Source organism: Netta rufina, assembly GCF_964035555.1.
Source record: "Netta rufina genome assembly, chromosome: 2".
In the NCBI taxonomy this organism is placed as follows: Eukaryota; Metazoa; Chordata; class Aves; order Anseriformes; family Anatidae; genus Netta; species Netta rufina.
This window is the reverse complement of record NC_140124.1, coordinates 24510622-24530083: the sequence shown is the minus strand read 5'-3', so window position 1 is coordinate 24530083 and position 19462 is coordinate 24510622. Positions and strand designations below refer to the sequence as shown.

Sequence of the window (19462 nt, the reverse complement as noted above, 5' to 3'; positions counted from 1 at the left end):
TTGTTTTGCATGCTTATCTAAGGAATTTGATAATGGAATGTAGTCAGGCTCTGTCAGAGTATGCTCACAGCTTGGTTCAATGAGCAGGAAAAATTAGATCGAGAGTTCTACAGCATTTTTGTTTTGTTATATCCACACATAAAAAGGTGCCTGTCATTTAGAACTGAGTTAATTTCTGAAGTTCTCTGAAAAAAATGCTGAAAAAAGATTTAATGAATTCAGGAATTATAGAGCATTAAAGCAGTATGAGGGAAAAATTAGCTGATTTTCTGCAAAAGCCTGAACTGTATTAAGTCTCTGCATGTAATATAAATCTTAAAACTTACAAATTTAAATGTGCAATATATCTACCTAGGCCTGAAACTAAAATCAAGTTCTGTCTCTTATAATTCAGAACTCATGACAACACAGCCAGTAAGTCAAGTCTTATAACCTGACATTGCTATTGCTATGATTAAATTTAAATACCAGTTAAAACTTCTTGAAGATTTCCACTTTGTATGCTTCCAAGATTTTTTTTCCAAATAAAACGTTATCAGATCAAAATCAGATAAAAAAATCAGACTGCAAGGCATAGCTTCATAGCTCTCACTAGATGTTTGCCTTTAATATACTTTTTTTCCTAGCAAAAATACATACTTGCCCTACCTTGCATTACATTTGTAAACCCAAAATACCAGAACAGGCTGCCCAGAGAGGTTATAGACATTCAAAACTTGACTGGACATAGTTTTGGGAAGCCTACTCTAGCAGACTGCTCTGAACAGGGGGTTGGACTAGATGACGTGGCTTCCCGACTCAACCATGATTCCATGATTCTAAGTTGTTAATATTAAAGTTTGTCTGCACATAACAAAATAAATCAATTTTGAGGATAACAACATATCCAAACTGTTATTTTAAGTAGCATGTTTTAACAAGAAGTGATAAGAAAAATAGTGAGACAAAGTTAGGGAAACAGAATCTCAGAGTGGCTGAAGCTGAAAGGCACCTCCAGAGATCATCTTGTCCATAACTATCCATTAAGTTGGTAAGTTTGCTAAGAAAAAGTTTGCTAAGAAATTTTTCCAATTTGCATTTTCTTTACCTAATTAATAGAATAGTGAGTTCAATAGCTCAAAGAAGTTACTCACCTTCAGCTTTACTAAGCTCCAAAGCCAATTGCTCTCTGGCTTTGGTTTCTTCGTTAAGATGCTCTTGCAGTTCCTCCTGATACTTGATAAACTCTGCAGCCTCTTGTTGCTTTTTGAAGGATTCTCGCATGAGTTCTGTCTGGGTAATTTTAGCATGTTCAAGCTACCACAGGAGAAAATTACACAGATTAGACAGATTAAAGATTTTATGATACTTAAATATGAGTGATAGAATGGCTATTTAACAGTGGCTAACATACAGAGTGATGAGATCCTGCATAACTTCACTGGACATTTGATAAGATCTTTACTGAACACATATTTAGACTGCAATAGAAAGACACATTCAGTATAAAAGCCTAAGCAAATTGACATTTCTCAGAACAGTGAACTGAATGAGCCACCTGTCTAACTCTGAGTCTTTGTTCCGGTGACTCCTGCTTTATGAGTTTACACTAGATTCACCTTTATTTACGCGAGTTTCGTACTAAATATGCATATGAGTGAGCTGTCATGCACCATATGCTTGGAATGGCTAAATATATTGCATAAGACTGGCAGACATTTTGATATAAATTGACACGTTTCATCCCCTTCTTTCCTAAACACAAAGATAAATGAGGACACCAAGAAAATGTGAATCCTGAATACATTGCACCTTTCAACCAAGAAGGCAGTAAAGCAATAATTCTTCCAACTGTGTTCGCCTAGCAGAATCATTCCGGATTTTCTTTTTTTCCTTCTCTGCTCATGTGATTAGCACGTAATGCCTACTACCACAGATGTAGTGTAATCTCACTGAGTCACTCACCTAGACAACTGGAAAACCAGGACTGAAATACACAAAAGTGTATACTTAGGGCCCCCGTTTAGACATACCCAAAGTGATAATTTCAAAAAAAGAATTAAAACAAAAACTACAAAAGCAAAATAGTTAATTAATAATTAATGCTAGAATGAATGATTATATAAGGTGTTCATCTAACACAACAGCAAACTGAAGTCAAGTACCAAGAAGACTCATACTTCTCAACTGTTAACATTTACAGCCTACATCAATGTCTTCGAGAGACACAAATACAAACTGACAGAGCTGAATGGGGTACGAGTTCTTGGTGTGTCTGGTATTCAAACTAAGAGAACATTTCAACTTCAGAAAATGAAGTAACATTTCCTGCTCCCCTCTCATTTTTTCCCTTTCGTATTACAGTTGTTAGCAGATATTTGTAAGAGTAACTTTCATGGCTTTGCTACAGTTTCTATTGAACATATTTTATCTGTCAATTTCTTTTAAAAATAATGGCTTTGTCACCATCTCCAGCTAAGTTCATGAGTACAATTAACATGCTTTAAAATCCCTGAAAAAGGTATTAGGAATGCTTTATAGAAAATTACACATAAAATTACCCACTTATAAATAAAAATTAATTCAAATAAAATTGAAAAGAACATCTGAAGTATCAACACATTCTCTTTTATAGTACACTGTATTTAAAGACTTGATTTGTTTTCTAGAGCATTCATTTTCAGATGGACATTATCACCCTGAACAAGAGTAATCTGACAAGAATTAAAAAACTGTGTAAATACTTCAGGTGAATATCTGCACTGGTTGAAAATATTTTAACAATTACAGTCTTCTCACTCTATTCTTAGATTTTGAAATTCTGTATGAAAGCCCCATCTCAGTTAAAGGAGAACATATGATAGATTTACTGTACATAGATGACCATAAAAATGGTTTACTCAAATGCATGAAATGAACTCAAATGCAACTCCAGCAGAAACTTGAATAAAAATTGTTCACCAGCTCTTTTCAGTAATAAAATCTCAAGGTATTATTCAAAATATCAGAGGACAACATAAAAAAGAAAAGCAAACATGAGCATAATCTTTCAGGTATAAACATTTCTTTATGGGATCACTGGAAGCATTAGTAAGCTTGTGCCAGTTAATGTTACTAGTTAGTGCATGAAAGCTATAAAGGAAAAACACGTGACTACAGTGCCCTTCCTTTCTTCTTAAATTGTTTTTACAGAGAAAAAAATGTAACATAGTAAGTATAACTGAAGTACCTTAAAAAGATATCTCAAATCTATATAAATCAATATATTTCCATGTCTGCTAAATTAATTTTGTTAATAAAGAACATGGAGAATTATATAACTAAAGATGTTTAATTGCCCATTAAAATTGCCTAGGAGAAATGCCTGTCAGTAGTACACAGATTAACAATAAGGAGACAAGTTTACACCATTTCCATTGCATTCTCTTCTATTTAAGCAAGTTAAAATATTTATTTTTAAAAAAAACAACTTTTATACTTACTGAGTAGGGAGGTGTAGGCAAGGAGATTTTAGAGACAACTTTTAATATGTGCCCATTTTTTTTGTGTCTGAAGTGAAAAACTGAAGTATTTACAACTACAGAATTATTCTCATCCAAGTGTTCAGTGAAAGGAAAAGGATATGGTAAAGGCACACGAGATTCAACCTCATATGCATCTTCTTCTTGGCCTTCTGTCCACAAACTACTGAAGAGATTAGATGCCCAGTAGGTGCGGTAAGAATCCATTCCCAAAAACACTGCTGTTACAGTCTTCTCAACCGTCACATAGGTATTTTGCACTACCTAAGCTGGCTTCAGAAGTTTCTAAGTGACAGAACACACACGTTTGACAATCTGAAAATGCTTATCAGTACTGTCAGTGACAAACCTACTCAGGATCGCCAGGAAGCCTCAGATCTCACACTCAGGCAGAACAATTCAGGAGCACAGTAATCCAAAAGAGAAAGAGGTGCATGATAACTTCATATGGTCACTCCTAAAAATCCTTCTTAGAGACGTTTCACATGAAAAAGCACCACAAATCTTCCAATAGCAGCTGGCAGGTAATATCCAAGGCAAGGAAGCGTAATTTTGCTTGACCTGAACAGGTACACTGCAGCAGACATACAAGCTAACAGAGAGCAAAAAAGTAATTTTCCACCTCCACTATAGCAAGTGAAAGAAATACAGCGATGTCACTGCTTGCCTTCATTCTCGTTCTCTGCGTTAATTCAACACGAAGAGCTTTCTCAAACTCACCTGGTTTAAAGGTTTCCTGTTAGTATCTCCCAACTGAAAGTGAACATGGGAGGGGCGTGATTTATTTACCTACACATAACACCAGCAGGTGGAATTTGAATTAATGCACCCACTGAATGCCCTGCCTGAAAGGAGCCACACTGTGCTTCAGGTCTGAAAGTGTGTGTTCAGACATGTCTCAAATAGAAAAATTTGGCAAAAATCTTCAAAGAACTAACTCTTTTAAGTCAATTTTAAGAAATGTGTACATGCTTGTACCACAATATAGATGATTTAGAGGACAGGTTTAAAATCTTTTCTGTCTGTGATTTTAGGTTATTTTCTCCATTCTGCAGTATTTTATGAAGTATTTGTTTTCTATATATTTAAAAATAATTGTAGTCACCCTTGGTATATACAGGAACTGTGTATAATTTAGTAGCCACAGAACTGACTTTGCAAAGCGACGAATTCTTGCAGAGTACCTCTACGGGACAGCTAGAAATTATGTCCAGATTTATACTAAATACTGTAAGAAAACGTCCAAAGAGACTAGCAACTTATTTACTTAAAAAAAAAAAACAAACAAAAAAACAAATACTACCTTCAGGGATAAATCCATATTTGTCTACTTCATTCTCATGGGAAAAAAAAGTGCATGTATGTGTTTGAGCAAAAACATAACTGTTGCTGGTATTAGTAAAGGCTGCTATAAAGCTACAAAGGGAAAATAAATTTTCGTGATCAAGCGACAAATACAAATAAGCTGCTTAGAATATACTGATTACTTTTGCTGCTACCGTGAGACGTAAGTACTTAATATAAAAACATCAGTCATGAAAATAAAATAAATTAGGTTTATGTTACTGCTTTTAAGTTAGGTTACTGCTTTTAAACATCAGAAGCAAAATATTCTGAAGAAAGAAGCACCAACTGGACTAGATGTCAGTACTGCTGTAAGTTGCAGCATGAATTCTTAATTACTGCAACACTTTGAAGTTGTTTTTGTCTGCATCACCTGTTCTTTAAATGCAAGATGATGCAAGACTTCCCACTGATGTCTAACAGTGTTTTTAAGGACTACATATATTATAGTTTCTGTATACTTTTTCAGTATTATGTAACGCTGGTACTTAAGCTAAAAAACCAACAACCCAACAAGAAAAGCACCTCAAAACACCAAACATCCCTATTTAACTGAACTTATGCATAAACAGAAGAGATCTATTGAAGAAATCAGTTTGAAAACAAATGCACTGCAGAAACTGATTTACAAGATCCATCAGACTCCTTGCTTTAGTAAACTGTAGTGTGTGTGTGTGTGGGGGGGAGGGGGCGGAGGTGAGTTGAACTTGCATTTATATTATTTCAACTTCATTAAGTCACAAGTTAGCCTTTTATCTTTTTTCCTTAAAAAAAAAAAAAAAGGGTATCAACTTAATTTTGAAGCATTTTTCAAAAGTAACAAATACTTAAATGCCCTTAACTTTTAAAGTATTAGACAGCTGAATTTTCATATTTCATCACTACAGCTTTTTTTTCCTTCATTTCCAGTAGTCATGATTTACATATTTTATACCCTGAGACAAGAAAGCAAGAACTTTTAAATAATATCACTATTAGGTTAACTAACAAACGGGTCTGTAGCATAAAACACAGTTGCCTTTGAATTCTAGTCTGAAGTAAATTAAAGAGCTGACTTTGAAGACTGAGCTCTTCAAGAGACAGTGACTTAAAAATAATAGTGAAATACCAAAATTTACTTAGGGTACATTCAAATTGAGATATGCATCATCTGAAAGTTAAGCACCTGGTATAAGCAGTGCGATTTGAAGTGTCTGAGCTAGGTACATAACTCCCGTTTCAATTAATAGAGAAGTACTCCAGAGAACAATTAAAATCCCACCATGCAAATTCCCCCTACAACAAAGAGGAATTACACTGCCTCATCTTTGGAGGCAATTCATGAACCACGTACCTCCCGTACACACCCGAAGGTTGGAGTGCCAATCCTTTTCTGATAGCAAGGTAGGTATGTGCTTAACTTGTCATGCTTAAATCCTAGTTGGAAGACACAGTAGGAAAGCTCCATCTTTTTGCTGAGCCAATTGACTAAAACGTCTGTCAAGAGAACTGGGCCCAGTTCCCTTCAAACCTCTGTCTTCACACGGACCAGCTCAATGTGCTCTGACACCTCCTGTCTCATCTCTGGATCATGGTAGAATGCAGATGACACGTATGAGGAATGAAAGAGTGCCCTAGATTGATATACTTGTCTAAATTCAGGCATCCTTTGTAGTCCTAGTCCAATTCACAGTGTGAATCTACATTCATCAGTACAGTAATGCTGGAGCAAACTTTTTTTGGTTTAGGCACCTGAAGCCTAAACTGTTTCAGCTTTCAAAAGGAGCCTACAGTTTTTAGGCTTATAAGAATACATTCATGAGGAAAAAAAAGAAAAAAAAAAGACACAAAATTCAAAACACATTACTGTTAGATCACACTACCTGATTCGAAGTTTCATTGATAGCTTCCAGAAGCTTTTCAACAGCCGCCTGTAGTCGAGAACTGATATTCATAACTAGTTCTTCATTTTCAGGATCTAATTCCATTCCACTTTCTGCAAGATGTTGGCTCAGCAGTCCTTCATCTGTTGCTCCTGACCACAGGTTAATATCATCATCTCCTATTCCACTACCATGATATGAGGAACAGGGCTCTGGAAAAAATGATAGTTATCTTTTAAATAGACTCAGAACTTCAATACATGAAAAACTATGTTGGAGTTACCATTAGAAAGACAAGTGATAAAAATATCTGTATTGATCACAAAGACTGAAAGGGAAATATTACATACTAAAATTTTGACAAACAAGCTACACAATGTGTTAAATAAAAACAAGCAGAAGGTAGAAAGAAAATGAGATATTAACAGAATAGTTTAGACATCCTTTCAGTATGCTTTTAGGCTCAAAAAAGTTCTCCCTTTTTGCTCTCATCTTGCAAACCTTTGTTCCTCTCGGTTACCCTTAATCTTCAGAGTAACTTGCAGTAATGACTTGCCTGGTCTTTAAAAGCAAGACCAGGTAAAGAAAACCTAGACCATCAGCCACTGTTGGTTAGTGTGCTATAACACATGATCATTAGTAATTCAAGTTAGTAATTCAAAAACACAGGCTCAAGTGAGTAAATGGAACGACACACATGCAATTCAACTTCTCAGGACAAAGACCAGATACAGAACATCAACAATCAGCATTATCATTAGTGGCCCAAAAAACTAATAAAAATGGGTAGCTGAACAAAGCAAGTAACAATGCACGAGAACTGTAACCGTCCCAACTGATGGGCAACACGGCATCTTCCTACTCTCAATTTTCTAAGTTCTGATTCACTTTAAGGGCCTTTATCTATTTTGTCTGAATAGCGGGAAACACCAAATTTGCCGGTGGTATGGAACCGACAACAATTCATCTAGAAAACAGTAGATTTGCCAAATTTAGAATTCAGGGCTGCATTTAAGCCAGACAAGAGAAAGCAAAGTCCTGTTTTAAAATCACACTTTCAGTGTGAAATCATACAATAATAAGTCATCACAACAGTAGATGGCTATTGGTGATGTAATGTTTTAAAAATTAAGAATTGTTGTGTCATAAGGCTGTTATATTTCAAATGCCACAAATAAATGTTATTGTGGAAAAAAAATTAAATGTTTATTTTCATAAAGTATTTTTAAAATATCTAAATATCTTATATATATATTTATATTTTTATATATATACCTACACAATTAGATGTTTTTTCTCAAGTTTTTCTCCCACCAAAATACTTGTTTTTTTTTGTTTTTTTTTTTTTTTGGAAACAGTGGTATGCCTACATGAGTTAAGATCAGTCAATGCCTGTTAAGCAATGAAGTTACAATACTACGTTATCTTTGAATTTAAGTTCCTGGTTACTCCATGAATTGTGACAGCTGAACTGGAACAGTTTGTTTAGCTACAGAAATTCAAATGAAATTATAATAGGTCAATTTTATAAATTGCCTTTAAAAATGTAGATAGCACTCTCGTGGGACCCAATTTCCTTATAATGCTCTCCTCTTAAACAAGCATGCAAATAACATCAGAAATGCAAGTTCTCTTGCTGATGCTGTTTGAACCCACCACAATTTTTATTTTTCTTTTAACAAGTTGCAACATGATTGACCATCTGGTTGACTTACTGTTAGGCAGCTGCATACATCCTGATAATAACACATGTATACATTTATTTCATTATGGATGTAGATGATACATGACCCACATACAACAAACTAATCTACACCAAGTTTAATTTAGAAAGGTTTAGTTTTGTTTACTTTTATCTTATAATTGAGAAGACTTTTAGACTTTTTTTTAAATGCAGACGTATTTAATAATTTTTTTTTCTTCAAGTTATATCATTACTGTTTTATATCTCCTTTTAGATACGTGGGATATAACTTTACAAAATCTTTTCACACTCCAAATTAAAAAAAACAAACAAACAAAAAACAGAAACAAAAACCAGAAAACTCACTATATACATCAATGGAATGAAGAATTATGACAGGATTTCATCTATGCAGGATTTCAAAGCACTTTTGAGTTCTGAACTTTGGATCTTCAGTCATAAACTACTGTAGTGGAGTCACCCTAGCAGAGGCTGGCTGTTCTGCCAGCACACTAATAAACCTTTGTGTTTGAGGAGAATAAAAGTTTCCTCATAGCACCATAACTTTCCAAGACCCTGCAATGTAAGGATGGCTGCAAAATGAATGATTTCATATTTTTCACTGAATAGCATTCTGATTTCTCAGCACCCAAACTTAGAGGACTCTGGGTGTCTCAACACATCAATAGTGAAGCAGAAGCTTTAATATCCTCAGAGTAGAAAGGACCACCATTTCAGATGGGCATCTGGTAGTGTAAGTATTTCCAAATGCTGTGTCGAAGTTGTTTTTTATAGTCTGAGTTGAGGGAAAACATTCCTTACTGAGCTATGAACACACTACACTTACTGTAACACCTGATGCTCTTGGGAGGTCACTCATCTTAAGTACTGACCACATAAGACCCTGCTTAGCTCCAGAGATCTCACAACATAAAAGTACGGACACAGCACCGTAGCACAGCTATGAATAAGATAAATCAAACAACAACATATTAGAAAATGCACAATCTAGTTCTCTCCTAATGGAGCACAAATTATCTGTGTAATATTCCTGCACTACATGTCAGCTTTTATTTCTTAGGTAAATTAAAAAAAAAAAAAAAAACCTTTAAAATTTCAATTTCCCTACCTAAAAAACATACTGGCTTTAAAGACAGACAAACTTTGAATATATTTACACATGTGGGGAAAGTTTGGCTCTGAAAAGTGAATCTTAATGTACACAACTTTAACCCAGTGTAAAATTTGTGTTCTATAACGCTTATATTTTAGTGAATTATTTGGCTGATAGGTATATCTGAATTGTGCAATGAGTGTAGCTCAAATACAAAAATAAACATTATACAAAATCACTGCAGAAATTTTCAGTCTGTTGCAAGAGCATCTGAACTTCTGACTGTCTGGAAACTTGTAGAGAAAAATCTAAAAACATCAATGGCTGCTCAGAATGAATGTCATTCAAAGACAGGTTTGGAATATGTCTCGTACACTAATAGCATCACTAATATTATTATTTCTTCTTGCCAGTGACCAGAAGAGTACAATTTGGCCTCCAACAAGTAACAATATTTTAAACTCTTCTCTTACCAATATCAATTAATTTATAATTTGCTACCATTTCTTCTAGATATAAACAAAATGAACCTATATTAAAGTCTAAAGTTGTTATATGAAAAATCTTACAATGGAACATCATAATTTCCCTGAAATAGCTATATAAAAAAAAAAAAGAGGAAGGAAAAGGAGAATTGTCATCTAAAGTATAATTTGGTATGTGGAAACTTCACAGCTTTCAAAAAAGGAAAGAGTATCAAATACACTCAAAACTGCAATAATTTTGTTTATACTGTGGGGTTGGCAACTCAAGCAGAAAGAAATCAATGACGTGATAATGCAGACACCCATAGTGTAATTTCTATTAAGTGGCACTTTACGAACAGGAAGTTCAGTGTCTCGTAACTGCAAAGTGAAAGTCTCTGCATTTTCTCACTGACAATAGTCTTAGTGCACCAAAGTGTTATGGCACAGCATATTTCCAGAAAGGTTTCAGAAGCAAGAAACAGAAATGTTGTTAAATCTGATTAACCCCCATGGCAGCTGACCACCTGACCCCCATTTGTACTGTACTAACCCTTACAATGACAGTCACTGCTCCAAGCATTACGACCAAATTCTCCTTCCCCAAATTCTTTTTTTTCCATTGACACAAAATAATAATTAGAATGTAACCAGCACAAATAAAAGTGCCATTTGCTACTGAATATTGTTAATTGTAATGCAAAATAAAAGGTTTACAGTTTTTCCTTTGCCATGAAGTTTGCAATTCAGCATGTCAGATGTCACGGCCATTAGATCTTTAATAAAACATACAGTGCTCATTCCGAAGTTTCAGATACAGATGTTGTTTATAAGCTGCCACCTGACATTTATGGAGCAATACCTAGTTCATTTGAAACATATTTCGTGTCACTTTAAGCTAATGCCTCAGTCTATTTCCGTGATTCCACCACAGAACTGTGCTCAGGGGTTACAAGCTGAACACAAACAGAAACTTGGTATTGTGACAGTTCAATGAGTGTAACTACTCACTACCTTGTTCCTGGTGCAAGGGAACAAGGATCCCAGGAAGTAGGCGAGAGGGTTTCATGTTCAAGGGATGCCATAACCACACAGGCGATGTGCATTACTGCAGCCCCTCTACCCAAGGTAATCCATCTAAAGGGCTTGATCATGGTGATTCCTGGCCCAAATCTCCCTCTGCAATTAAGTCACTGGATTTCTTTGCACAAGTGCTGTTCACTTCAAGTTAAATGTTTTATGACTGAAATTTGAACTTTGCTCTTTGTGCTGCAAATAAAATCTTGTGTTAGCCCATACCCTAGGCAAGGTCTCAGATAAAACTCTATACACTCTGTAAATGAAGTTATGGTTATAAGCATGAGACCTTAATGATCCAGCTTTGTAAAAATGCTAAAACAACTCAACATAAATAGTAGTCTGAGCTTTGCCTGTCAACAAATATGGATTATGTTCAGAAGGTCACAGAGAATTCACCTTATTGAACATGTTTTTTCTATTTTGTTACCAAGATTTTTATCAGTACAAATTTATTCCTACAAATTACCTAATTAAAAAGGAAGTTCTGTTTGGTCAGACATTGGAAAATACAGTAACAAGCACAGATTACAATATAGAAGAAGTATATATCTCTTTCTTTCTTCCAGAAAGCAGCGGTAAAATTTCTTAGAAGACTATGGTCTTTTAGACCATTCTGTGGGAGTAAGAGAAATGAGTAGCAACAGTCCTGTTGCTGAAAACATTAGGAGAATGTCTTCTATTTCTATTTGAAGCAGGTTTGAATGCTTCAGCTGATGCAACAGTACAATCACTACTAGGGCTGTCTGACCCTAGTGGCAGAACTATGCACACAGCAAGTATGCTGTTGTATTTTGAAAGAAATTAAAAACAAACAAACAAAAAACAACCACCCACCAACCAACCAACCCAAACTGTCAATCCTACATCTGAAATCAATGACAAGCTATGAATTCACCCATTAGAGCCACTGAAGTTTTGGATCCTCATTAATCCTTACTCTCTCCTTTGTTTGTTCATTTTTATATGATTATTTCCGAACATGAAAAAGAACACTGAAATAAAAAAAATGGTATGTGGAAAGCTGCTATACCAATACAGCTCTGTGCTAAAGGGGCATTACAGTGACACATGAATTGCTTTGTTAAAGGAGTAGTAGATCCTTAATTACCTCTTCACAAAACACTCCAATGACAAACACAAGAGATAAAACAGTCTATCTTCATCTCTAGTGGAATGTAATACATTTCCATTTTATTTAAGAGTACTCTTTCATCAGAAAACTGTAAGAACAGGGTTTGTAGTACATTTAGATTATCATTATTATTATTATTATCACTAAACCTAGGCATAATTTCAAATTTTATCCACCCAAAATACCAAATAAAGGCAGTCTTCTGCCACATATATGTTCTCTCCCACATATATGTAATGCGAATAGTCCCTCCCTGTTAAGAATTCTTAATGACAATAATTAGTGACAAGTAAACACATGGTGGTGCAGAAGCAGGCAAAAAGCGCCTACGTTTTGTTTATTGTGCACAACTGCGCAGAGCAGACACATATGAGAGCCGCAAAATGCAGTCATGATGTATTAGCAATTTACACATAGAGTTATGTATGTTTTTCTGAAAATGGAACAATATTCTCAGTACAGTACTAGGTAACAACAGAATAAATATAACTGTGATGGCCTGTAATCACTTGCCTCATAATGGGAACAAGTTTTTATTTCTTTGATCAATGTATGTTTTGAAAATCTCAATGCTTTTTACACAATATAGTGACAACATGCAGGATATGAAGAATATTTATAAATTACTGTTATTACTGTTTTCAATATAGAAAACTGATTTAAAATGCAATTTTAAGTCTTTACATAAAGACTACCTCGTAACGCAAAGGGAGGTGATAAACTTTGAGGCCAGTTGTTGCTACTTTTACCACTTGGCTAAGAGACAGTGTGGAAGATAGCTAGTAGTGTTTTAAAACACTTACTCTGAACTGCTTCAACATATGTCTATCCCCTTCATTTCCCACCCCAAAGTAAAATGCAAAAATACTTCATTTTGAATGAAGTGATTCCTTCAATTCTAGTCCCTGGACAAGTACCAAAAATTTAGGCCAGAACCTTAGTTACCAAACCTAAAATGTAGGGAAGGAAAGGTAAAGCCTCAAAAGTCCTCAAAAAGTATGTTAATTTTCCTCACAATTAAATACAGTGAAACATGCAGAAAATAGAAGTTATGAGGCTTTTTAGTGAAACACCAGTACTATAAAACCATGAAGGTGCTGTTAATTGAAAAACTTCAAGAATCCTTAGACTGCAGCAGCTGTACACATTTCACTGCAGATAACCTGTGGAGAAATTGACTGAAAGAGCTGCCACTGTGCCACAAGTCATATATCCTTTTTTAACTTGCCCCATGGCTTAAAGGTATAAGGAATCAGCAGTATTTAATGATATATGTTTGGGATTAAAGAGTTTAGTAAAGTTCATCTTTTACTATTTGTATGATTACTCTGTAGTATATATTTTCTTAATACTGAAAAGTAGTACATAGTTCTTTTTTGCATTCACAATAGTTAAAATTTCAGACAAAACCAGATGCATGATATGTTTTAGTCTGAACTGATCTGTTGTATGTTGTCTGCCCTTAAGACCCAGGACGAACATAAATATCTTTACACTGGCTTCTCTTACCATGGGTACCTAAATGGCAATATGACAGAGCTCCTATTCTTGCCCAGAAGAGAAATGAACAGACACTACCTCAGCATAATCATAGAAAATTAAGCAGTGCCTGGGAAAATTCTTCGGCACCAGTAAGCAATTATCTACACTGTTAAAATGCTCCTTTAGGCTCATGCCAACTAGCACTCCTCCAAACAGTTGATGGGCAGGGCTTGGGAGTTAGAAAGTTCCTGAAACTGTTTCCAAAAGTCTGTTCGCATGCAACCACCCTCTTTGGGAAGTAAAGAAAGTCCACAAGCATAAACACAGGCTGTCCCATGCCAGCTGGTCTCAGTGACCAGCAACATCCCTATGTACACTACGTGTACTAGTAGAGGTACATGCTTTGACACTAGCTTCCATTCCCCGTGCATATGGGGCGTTAAGTTGATGCAAGATTCCATGGACCTATCTTCTCTTTCTCATTCTCTTTCTCTTTTCCCCCTTTGACAGGAATGCAATTATTTTTTATATTTCTCCCTTTCCCATTCTGTTGCAGGCTTTGCAAAAGTCATGTCTGGGTCATACCCAAAACCAACTCCTGAAATGCTGTCTCTTAGGAAGAGATATCATATGTATTCAAATGACTGATAGTAAAAAATAAATATTATTTTTAATTAAAAACTTCAAAATGAAGGGTAGTTAAATATCAGAAAGAAAGCATGCAAATAATACTTGTTATGAAACAGAAAACCATACAATAAGTACCTTTTTCATATCCCACACGGACACAAGGTTTTACTGACTCCTCTGGGTCTGCGTCCCATCCAGCTGGTTTGGAAGGCTGGACCTTCCCAGACCTATCCAGTAACCCAACTATATGGCGACCAATTGTCTCCTCCGTGGCCACAGTTGTCTTCACAACTTCTAAAAGAATCTTCATGAGTTTCTGATTAGCCTTCTGAAAACCATGCCTGCAGGACAGAAATTAATCAGACCTTTGATTTTCCCCTGCTTTCAAATCGTGTTTTATCCCTTACACACCACTGCAACCAGGAAAATTTTGCAACTGAATTGGTAAAGTCGAGATTGCTTTTTTAAGACCAAAAAAACACATAACATACATAAATATTAAAAAGCACATTTGTGCTAAAATTCTTTTTTTTTTTTAAAAAAACGAAATTTGTGAAAAATGAAACTATTTATCAAGATTTTAAATTATCTTGGTATTTTTTCTAGACTTTCTTCTAAAATGGCCAGAGATCCACCTTCGCCTGGTATTCATTAAATATCCTCAAATACAATAAGTATAAATATTTCTCAAATTGTTATTTACCCATTAAATACCCACTCTTTTCACAGTGTGACAATTAAAGATTGCTCATCTACATAGATCAAAAAAGTTAGAGAATATTCAAAATGCATTATCAAATACAATTATATTCATACAAGTTTAGTTAATATATGTACAATGTGTTACTTATACACATCTGTATAAATGACATAATTCTATGTATGCGTGTCACATGAAAAAGTAAAACAGACTAAAATTTGGCTCATCCTCTATGCCATTAGAAAATTAGGTTTTATAAAACTTAAGATTTGATTTCATCTTAAGTATGTTAACTTAGAAATATGGTTATTTAGAATCAAAAACACTTAAATATGGTTATCTAGAATTAAAAATTAGCATGAAGTTCAGTCAGAATAAAGCTTATAAATATTATTAACTTAACAGCAAGAATATCACTCATGATTTTTCTTTAAATAATATTTTTTTTAACTAACAGTTCTAAGCACCTTTCTTTAGAAAGAAGATCTGGAGATGTTTCGTCAGACTTTCTTCCTCCATCTTTATCCACCGAGATTTGCTCTCTCCCGTCATTTTGGTTTTCATTTTCATTCTGAGCAAGTTTTTGCAAAGGGAGAGAAGACAAAATAGAGAGAAATCCTGTCATGCCAGGAACAACATATTCTTCCGATAAGTGGTAAAATATGAAATTTAAAACTAAAATCAGTTGTGTTTTGTTAATAAAACTTCTGCGTGAAATCACAAATCAAGAAATACTTTTCCCATGTGGAAAAATTAAACTAAACCAAACAAAAACCAAAACAGGAAGTCCAAGGCAGGGCTTATTAGAAAGAACTTTGTTATGCTGATTAAACAGTCTGTGCTTGCTGTTGCTATAGCAATATGAATACGTGAGTTTACCTGAGCAAACAGCTATATTAATAAACCCCACCTACAAGCTGTTAAACTTGCTTCCTACTACCTGAAGTAAAAAACCTATGTTTACCAGTACCTTAAATTCTACAAGTTCTTAATCCTGCTCAAACCAAGGGGTACCCAACATCTTTTAGGAAAGTATATTACATGTAAAACATTTGCAGCAAACCAGATCTTACCAGTTTTATATGCCACAGCTGCCAAGACAGTCAAAGTCCACACTTACCTCAGTTTGTGTGCTGTTGTTTTGTAGCTCACGGAATTGCCTCTCTTTTCCAGGTAAGGAATGTTGCTTTAATGATTCCAGTTCTTCTAAAAGAATCCTCTCTCTTTCTGCAGCCAGGCTGTCATTCTCCATTGAGACACGCTAAGAAAGAAGTGTTGCAGAGGCACACACAGGATTTTTAAGCTTCTGAGTATTAGTGAGTCCTGTCACTTCTAATTTTGTTACGTATTTTGCACAATGAAAATTCAGTCCATTTCTTTAAATGGTTATAAAGACATTGAAAGCTTTCTAAAACTGAAATACAGCTAAAAAATTCTTTTGGTATTTTATAGCTGATTTAAGGTTTTCACAGAATTTGGACACTCATCATGAAATATGGTGGTCATAATGTAAACTGAATGTTTTACTTCTAAAGGTTACATGCCATAGTATGTAATTTTGTACAACAGAGAGTAAAAGATAAAAAGTTATTTTTTTTAAAAAAGCCTACACACCTTCTTTTAGAATTGCTAGAAGAACTGAGGGCTTAAACATGATGCACAAATTCCTATGCAGTACTTACGCATAAACATCCTTGACGTTAAAAAAATCATTGGAACTTATGCTGCTGACATTTCTCTATCTAGTATTTTTCATCAGTTTCAGGAATTTGCTAGCTTTGACAAAAGATGCAGTTGCAATTGGCAAAGGGATAAAGGAGAAACAAATGTATAAATCAAAAGAAAGGATTACCAGGATAAATGATAGAAAGATGCTAAAACGCAACTAAGAGAAATAGACACCTGACACTGCTGGAAAAGAAACAGACAACTAGAATGCATGCAACTTGCGCTCTAGATTCCCAAGCTCCTTGAGCCCAAACTTAAGCAGAATAGTTTGGGTAAGGTCTGAAGGAACCCAACTTCCACTCCACAGTGAAATCAAAGAGTTTTAGAATTCATTGATTACTATTTCCAAATATAAATATATATTGCTGAAATTAAATTGGAGCAAGACAAATTTTTCTGAATTCTATTTACTTTGCCTTTCAATTTGTCTTCAAGAGTTTGAAGAGAAGCCTGTAAGTGACATTATTTTGAAGGCTTAAATTACTGAGATAAATTAATGAGTTGCAGTACACACAAACATATATGCGAGTACGTGCACACATGCATGTGCATGCATATATTCAATGTGCGCCTGTCTCTTAAGAGATACACACGTATAAATAAACATAAATCTGAGAGGTAAAGTCTCTTCATTAAATCATTGTTAACTCACTATGTCAAGCACCATATTACCTCAGCTAATTGCACTTTAAGACTCTCAAGCTCTGCTAAGAGTTGCTCTTGATTTTCTTTTTGACGTTCCATTTGCTGCATATGCCCTTGTCTCAGTATTTCTGTAGCCTGCTGATGTTCCTGATACTGCCGTACTAGTTCCTGTCGCATGTCTTCCAAACGCTCCTCGTACAACAACAGCTGACTCGATGTTTCTGTGTCTGATGCTGTCACCACATTGTTGCACTGAAATATTGGAACTATTTTAGCATTTCATGTTCAAAGACAAATTCTAGAAAATATTTCAATACATTTAAAAAAATACTTTCATAAATTAAAATAGCTATTACTAAGGCATTATTGTGGTGCCTGTTTCTTGAAAGGTCTAGGTTCTCCACTTGAAAAGACAAGCTTTTCAAAATAACTCTGAGCTCACTGGGATCTCAACAGAAAACAGAGCGTCAGATACACATGCTTGTGAGTGAGTGATTGAGTGACCCCATGTGTATATACTGCAACAGAGGTTTTAGAGAACAGTATCACACAAAACAGAAATATTACAGTTCTTGATATAGTCACTATTGAGATATAGTCACTATCAATACAAGACTCAAATTTTCAACTGTTTCACAAATTTGAAAGTGTAATTTTTGCTTTGGCTAGTGTCAAATTCAATAAAAAAATTAACTAGTATTAAATCGTAAAGTCTAAATTTATGACTGCTTTTTACCATATTTATTCCAGGCCTTACACCTTCCCCCACGTTTCTGAAGTGCTAAACATTAGATATATGCTTTACATATTACTTTTGTAACTTTTTTCTTCAGCTGATATCATTTATAGAGAACAAGGGACTCGAAGTTTTGTTTAAAAAGTTCTCTGTTCCATGCATAAGCACTAGAAAATAACTTAGTTTAAACAGTCTTACTAAAGCAAACTCCTATTTTTATAATATAAAAAAGTCTTATAAAAGTCTTATTAAAGCAAAAAGTCTTATTGCAAGCAAACTTATTGCTTGCAACACAGTTTCACCACAAAATGGAATAATGTTTTCCTTTAATCAGGGTTATATTCCTTTCCTCATGGCATACCATAATGCTATGATAATGAAGGAGAACATTGGAAAGAAGGTAGATAATTGAGACCTAAAGTTGCCATCCCTTTTAAAAGGAAACATTTCAATTGAATTTTGAATTTGCATCTTAATTTCTTTCTTTGATGTCTTCTTATGGAAATTGAACTACAAATCCATTTGAATGATTATTCAAATGTGTTATATATTTTTAAAACAAACAAAAAACACTTACCAATGTTTCCTCTGCCATATGCCCTTTGACATGGGAGAAAAGTTCTTCAGAAATCACTGATTCATGAGTGTTCTGTCCTAACACATAACCAGACTTGCCATTAGAACAAAGCTGTTTTCCAAGTAAGTTCATCTCACCAGATTCTTCGATGAGCTCTTTGCAAAGTGATTTCAATTCTTCTTCAGGCTTACTGCCCCTTTCTGTTGCTTTAAGGGGGCTGTCAACCTCTTCTTCACTACACTCCTTTTTAATTTCAAAATGTTTTCCCTGTTGATGTGCAATTTGTGTTTCTGTTTCTTCTTTCTTCTGCCTAGCAATTCTTGATAATTCACTCTGTTTGGCAAATGCTACACTCATTGACACAATTACCTGAATAAATACAAGAAATATGTATCAATTTATACTCTGCAATGTATTAATTTATACTTTGTAGAATTTCCTATTGCTAAAAAGAATTCCCTGCTTACCATGAATAATATAAATAGAAGTACTAAAAGTTCTGAACTATGACTTTACCATTTTTAAACAGAATCTAGAAAGGTAAGGGAATATAGAAACCTTGTCAATATCATGAACAGTCGTATCTTAAAATACAGACATGCTGTATTTAAAGTGGTCTAACAAACTGTGATGATATTTTCAAAATATATTACATATTTTACTATTTATTTTACTATTTATTATACTCTTTAAAAATATATTATATAGCAGGGAATTATGTAATTCTCTTAAAAAAAAAAAAAAAGAAAAAAAGCCTAGATTCTACAAGGAGACTGAAAAGTCC

General features: G+C 34.5%; 1 protein-coding gene across 3 annotated transcripts in view; it reads right to left on the bottom strand.

The window, feature by feature from the left end:
* Positions 1-19462, bottom strand: part of AKAP9 (A-kinase anchoring protein 9) — a 109946-nt gene that overhangs the window by 32795 nt on the left and 57689 nt on the right. For all 3 annotated transcript variants that reach the window (XM_084282065.1, XM_084282064.1, XM_084282063.1), the window contains exons 17-23: positions 18679-19047; positions 17393-17617; positions 16113-16253; positions 15460-15563; positions 14428-14633; positions 6707-6918; positions 1134-1296 (exon numbers count right to left, since the gene is read on the bottom strand). In XM_084282065.1, coding sequence (XP_084138191.1) covers positions 1134-1296; positions 6707-6918; positions 14428-14633; positions 15460-15563; positions 16113-16253; positions 17393-17617; positions 18679-19047 — 1420 coding nt within the window. The remainder of the gene's footprint in view (positions 1-1133; positions 1297-6706; positions 6919-14427; positions 14634-15459; positions 15564-16112; positions 16254-17392; positions 17618-18678; positions 19048-19462) is intronic.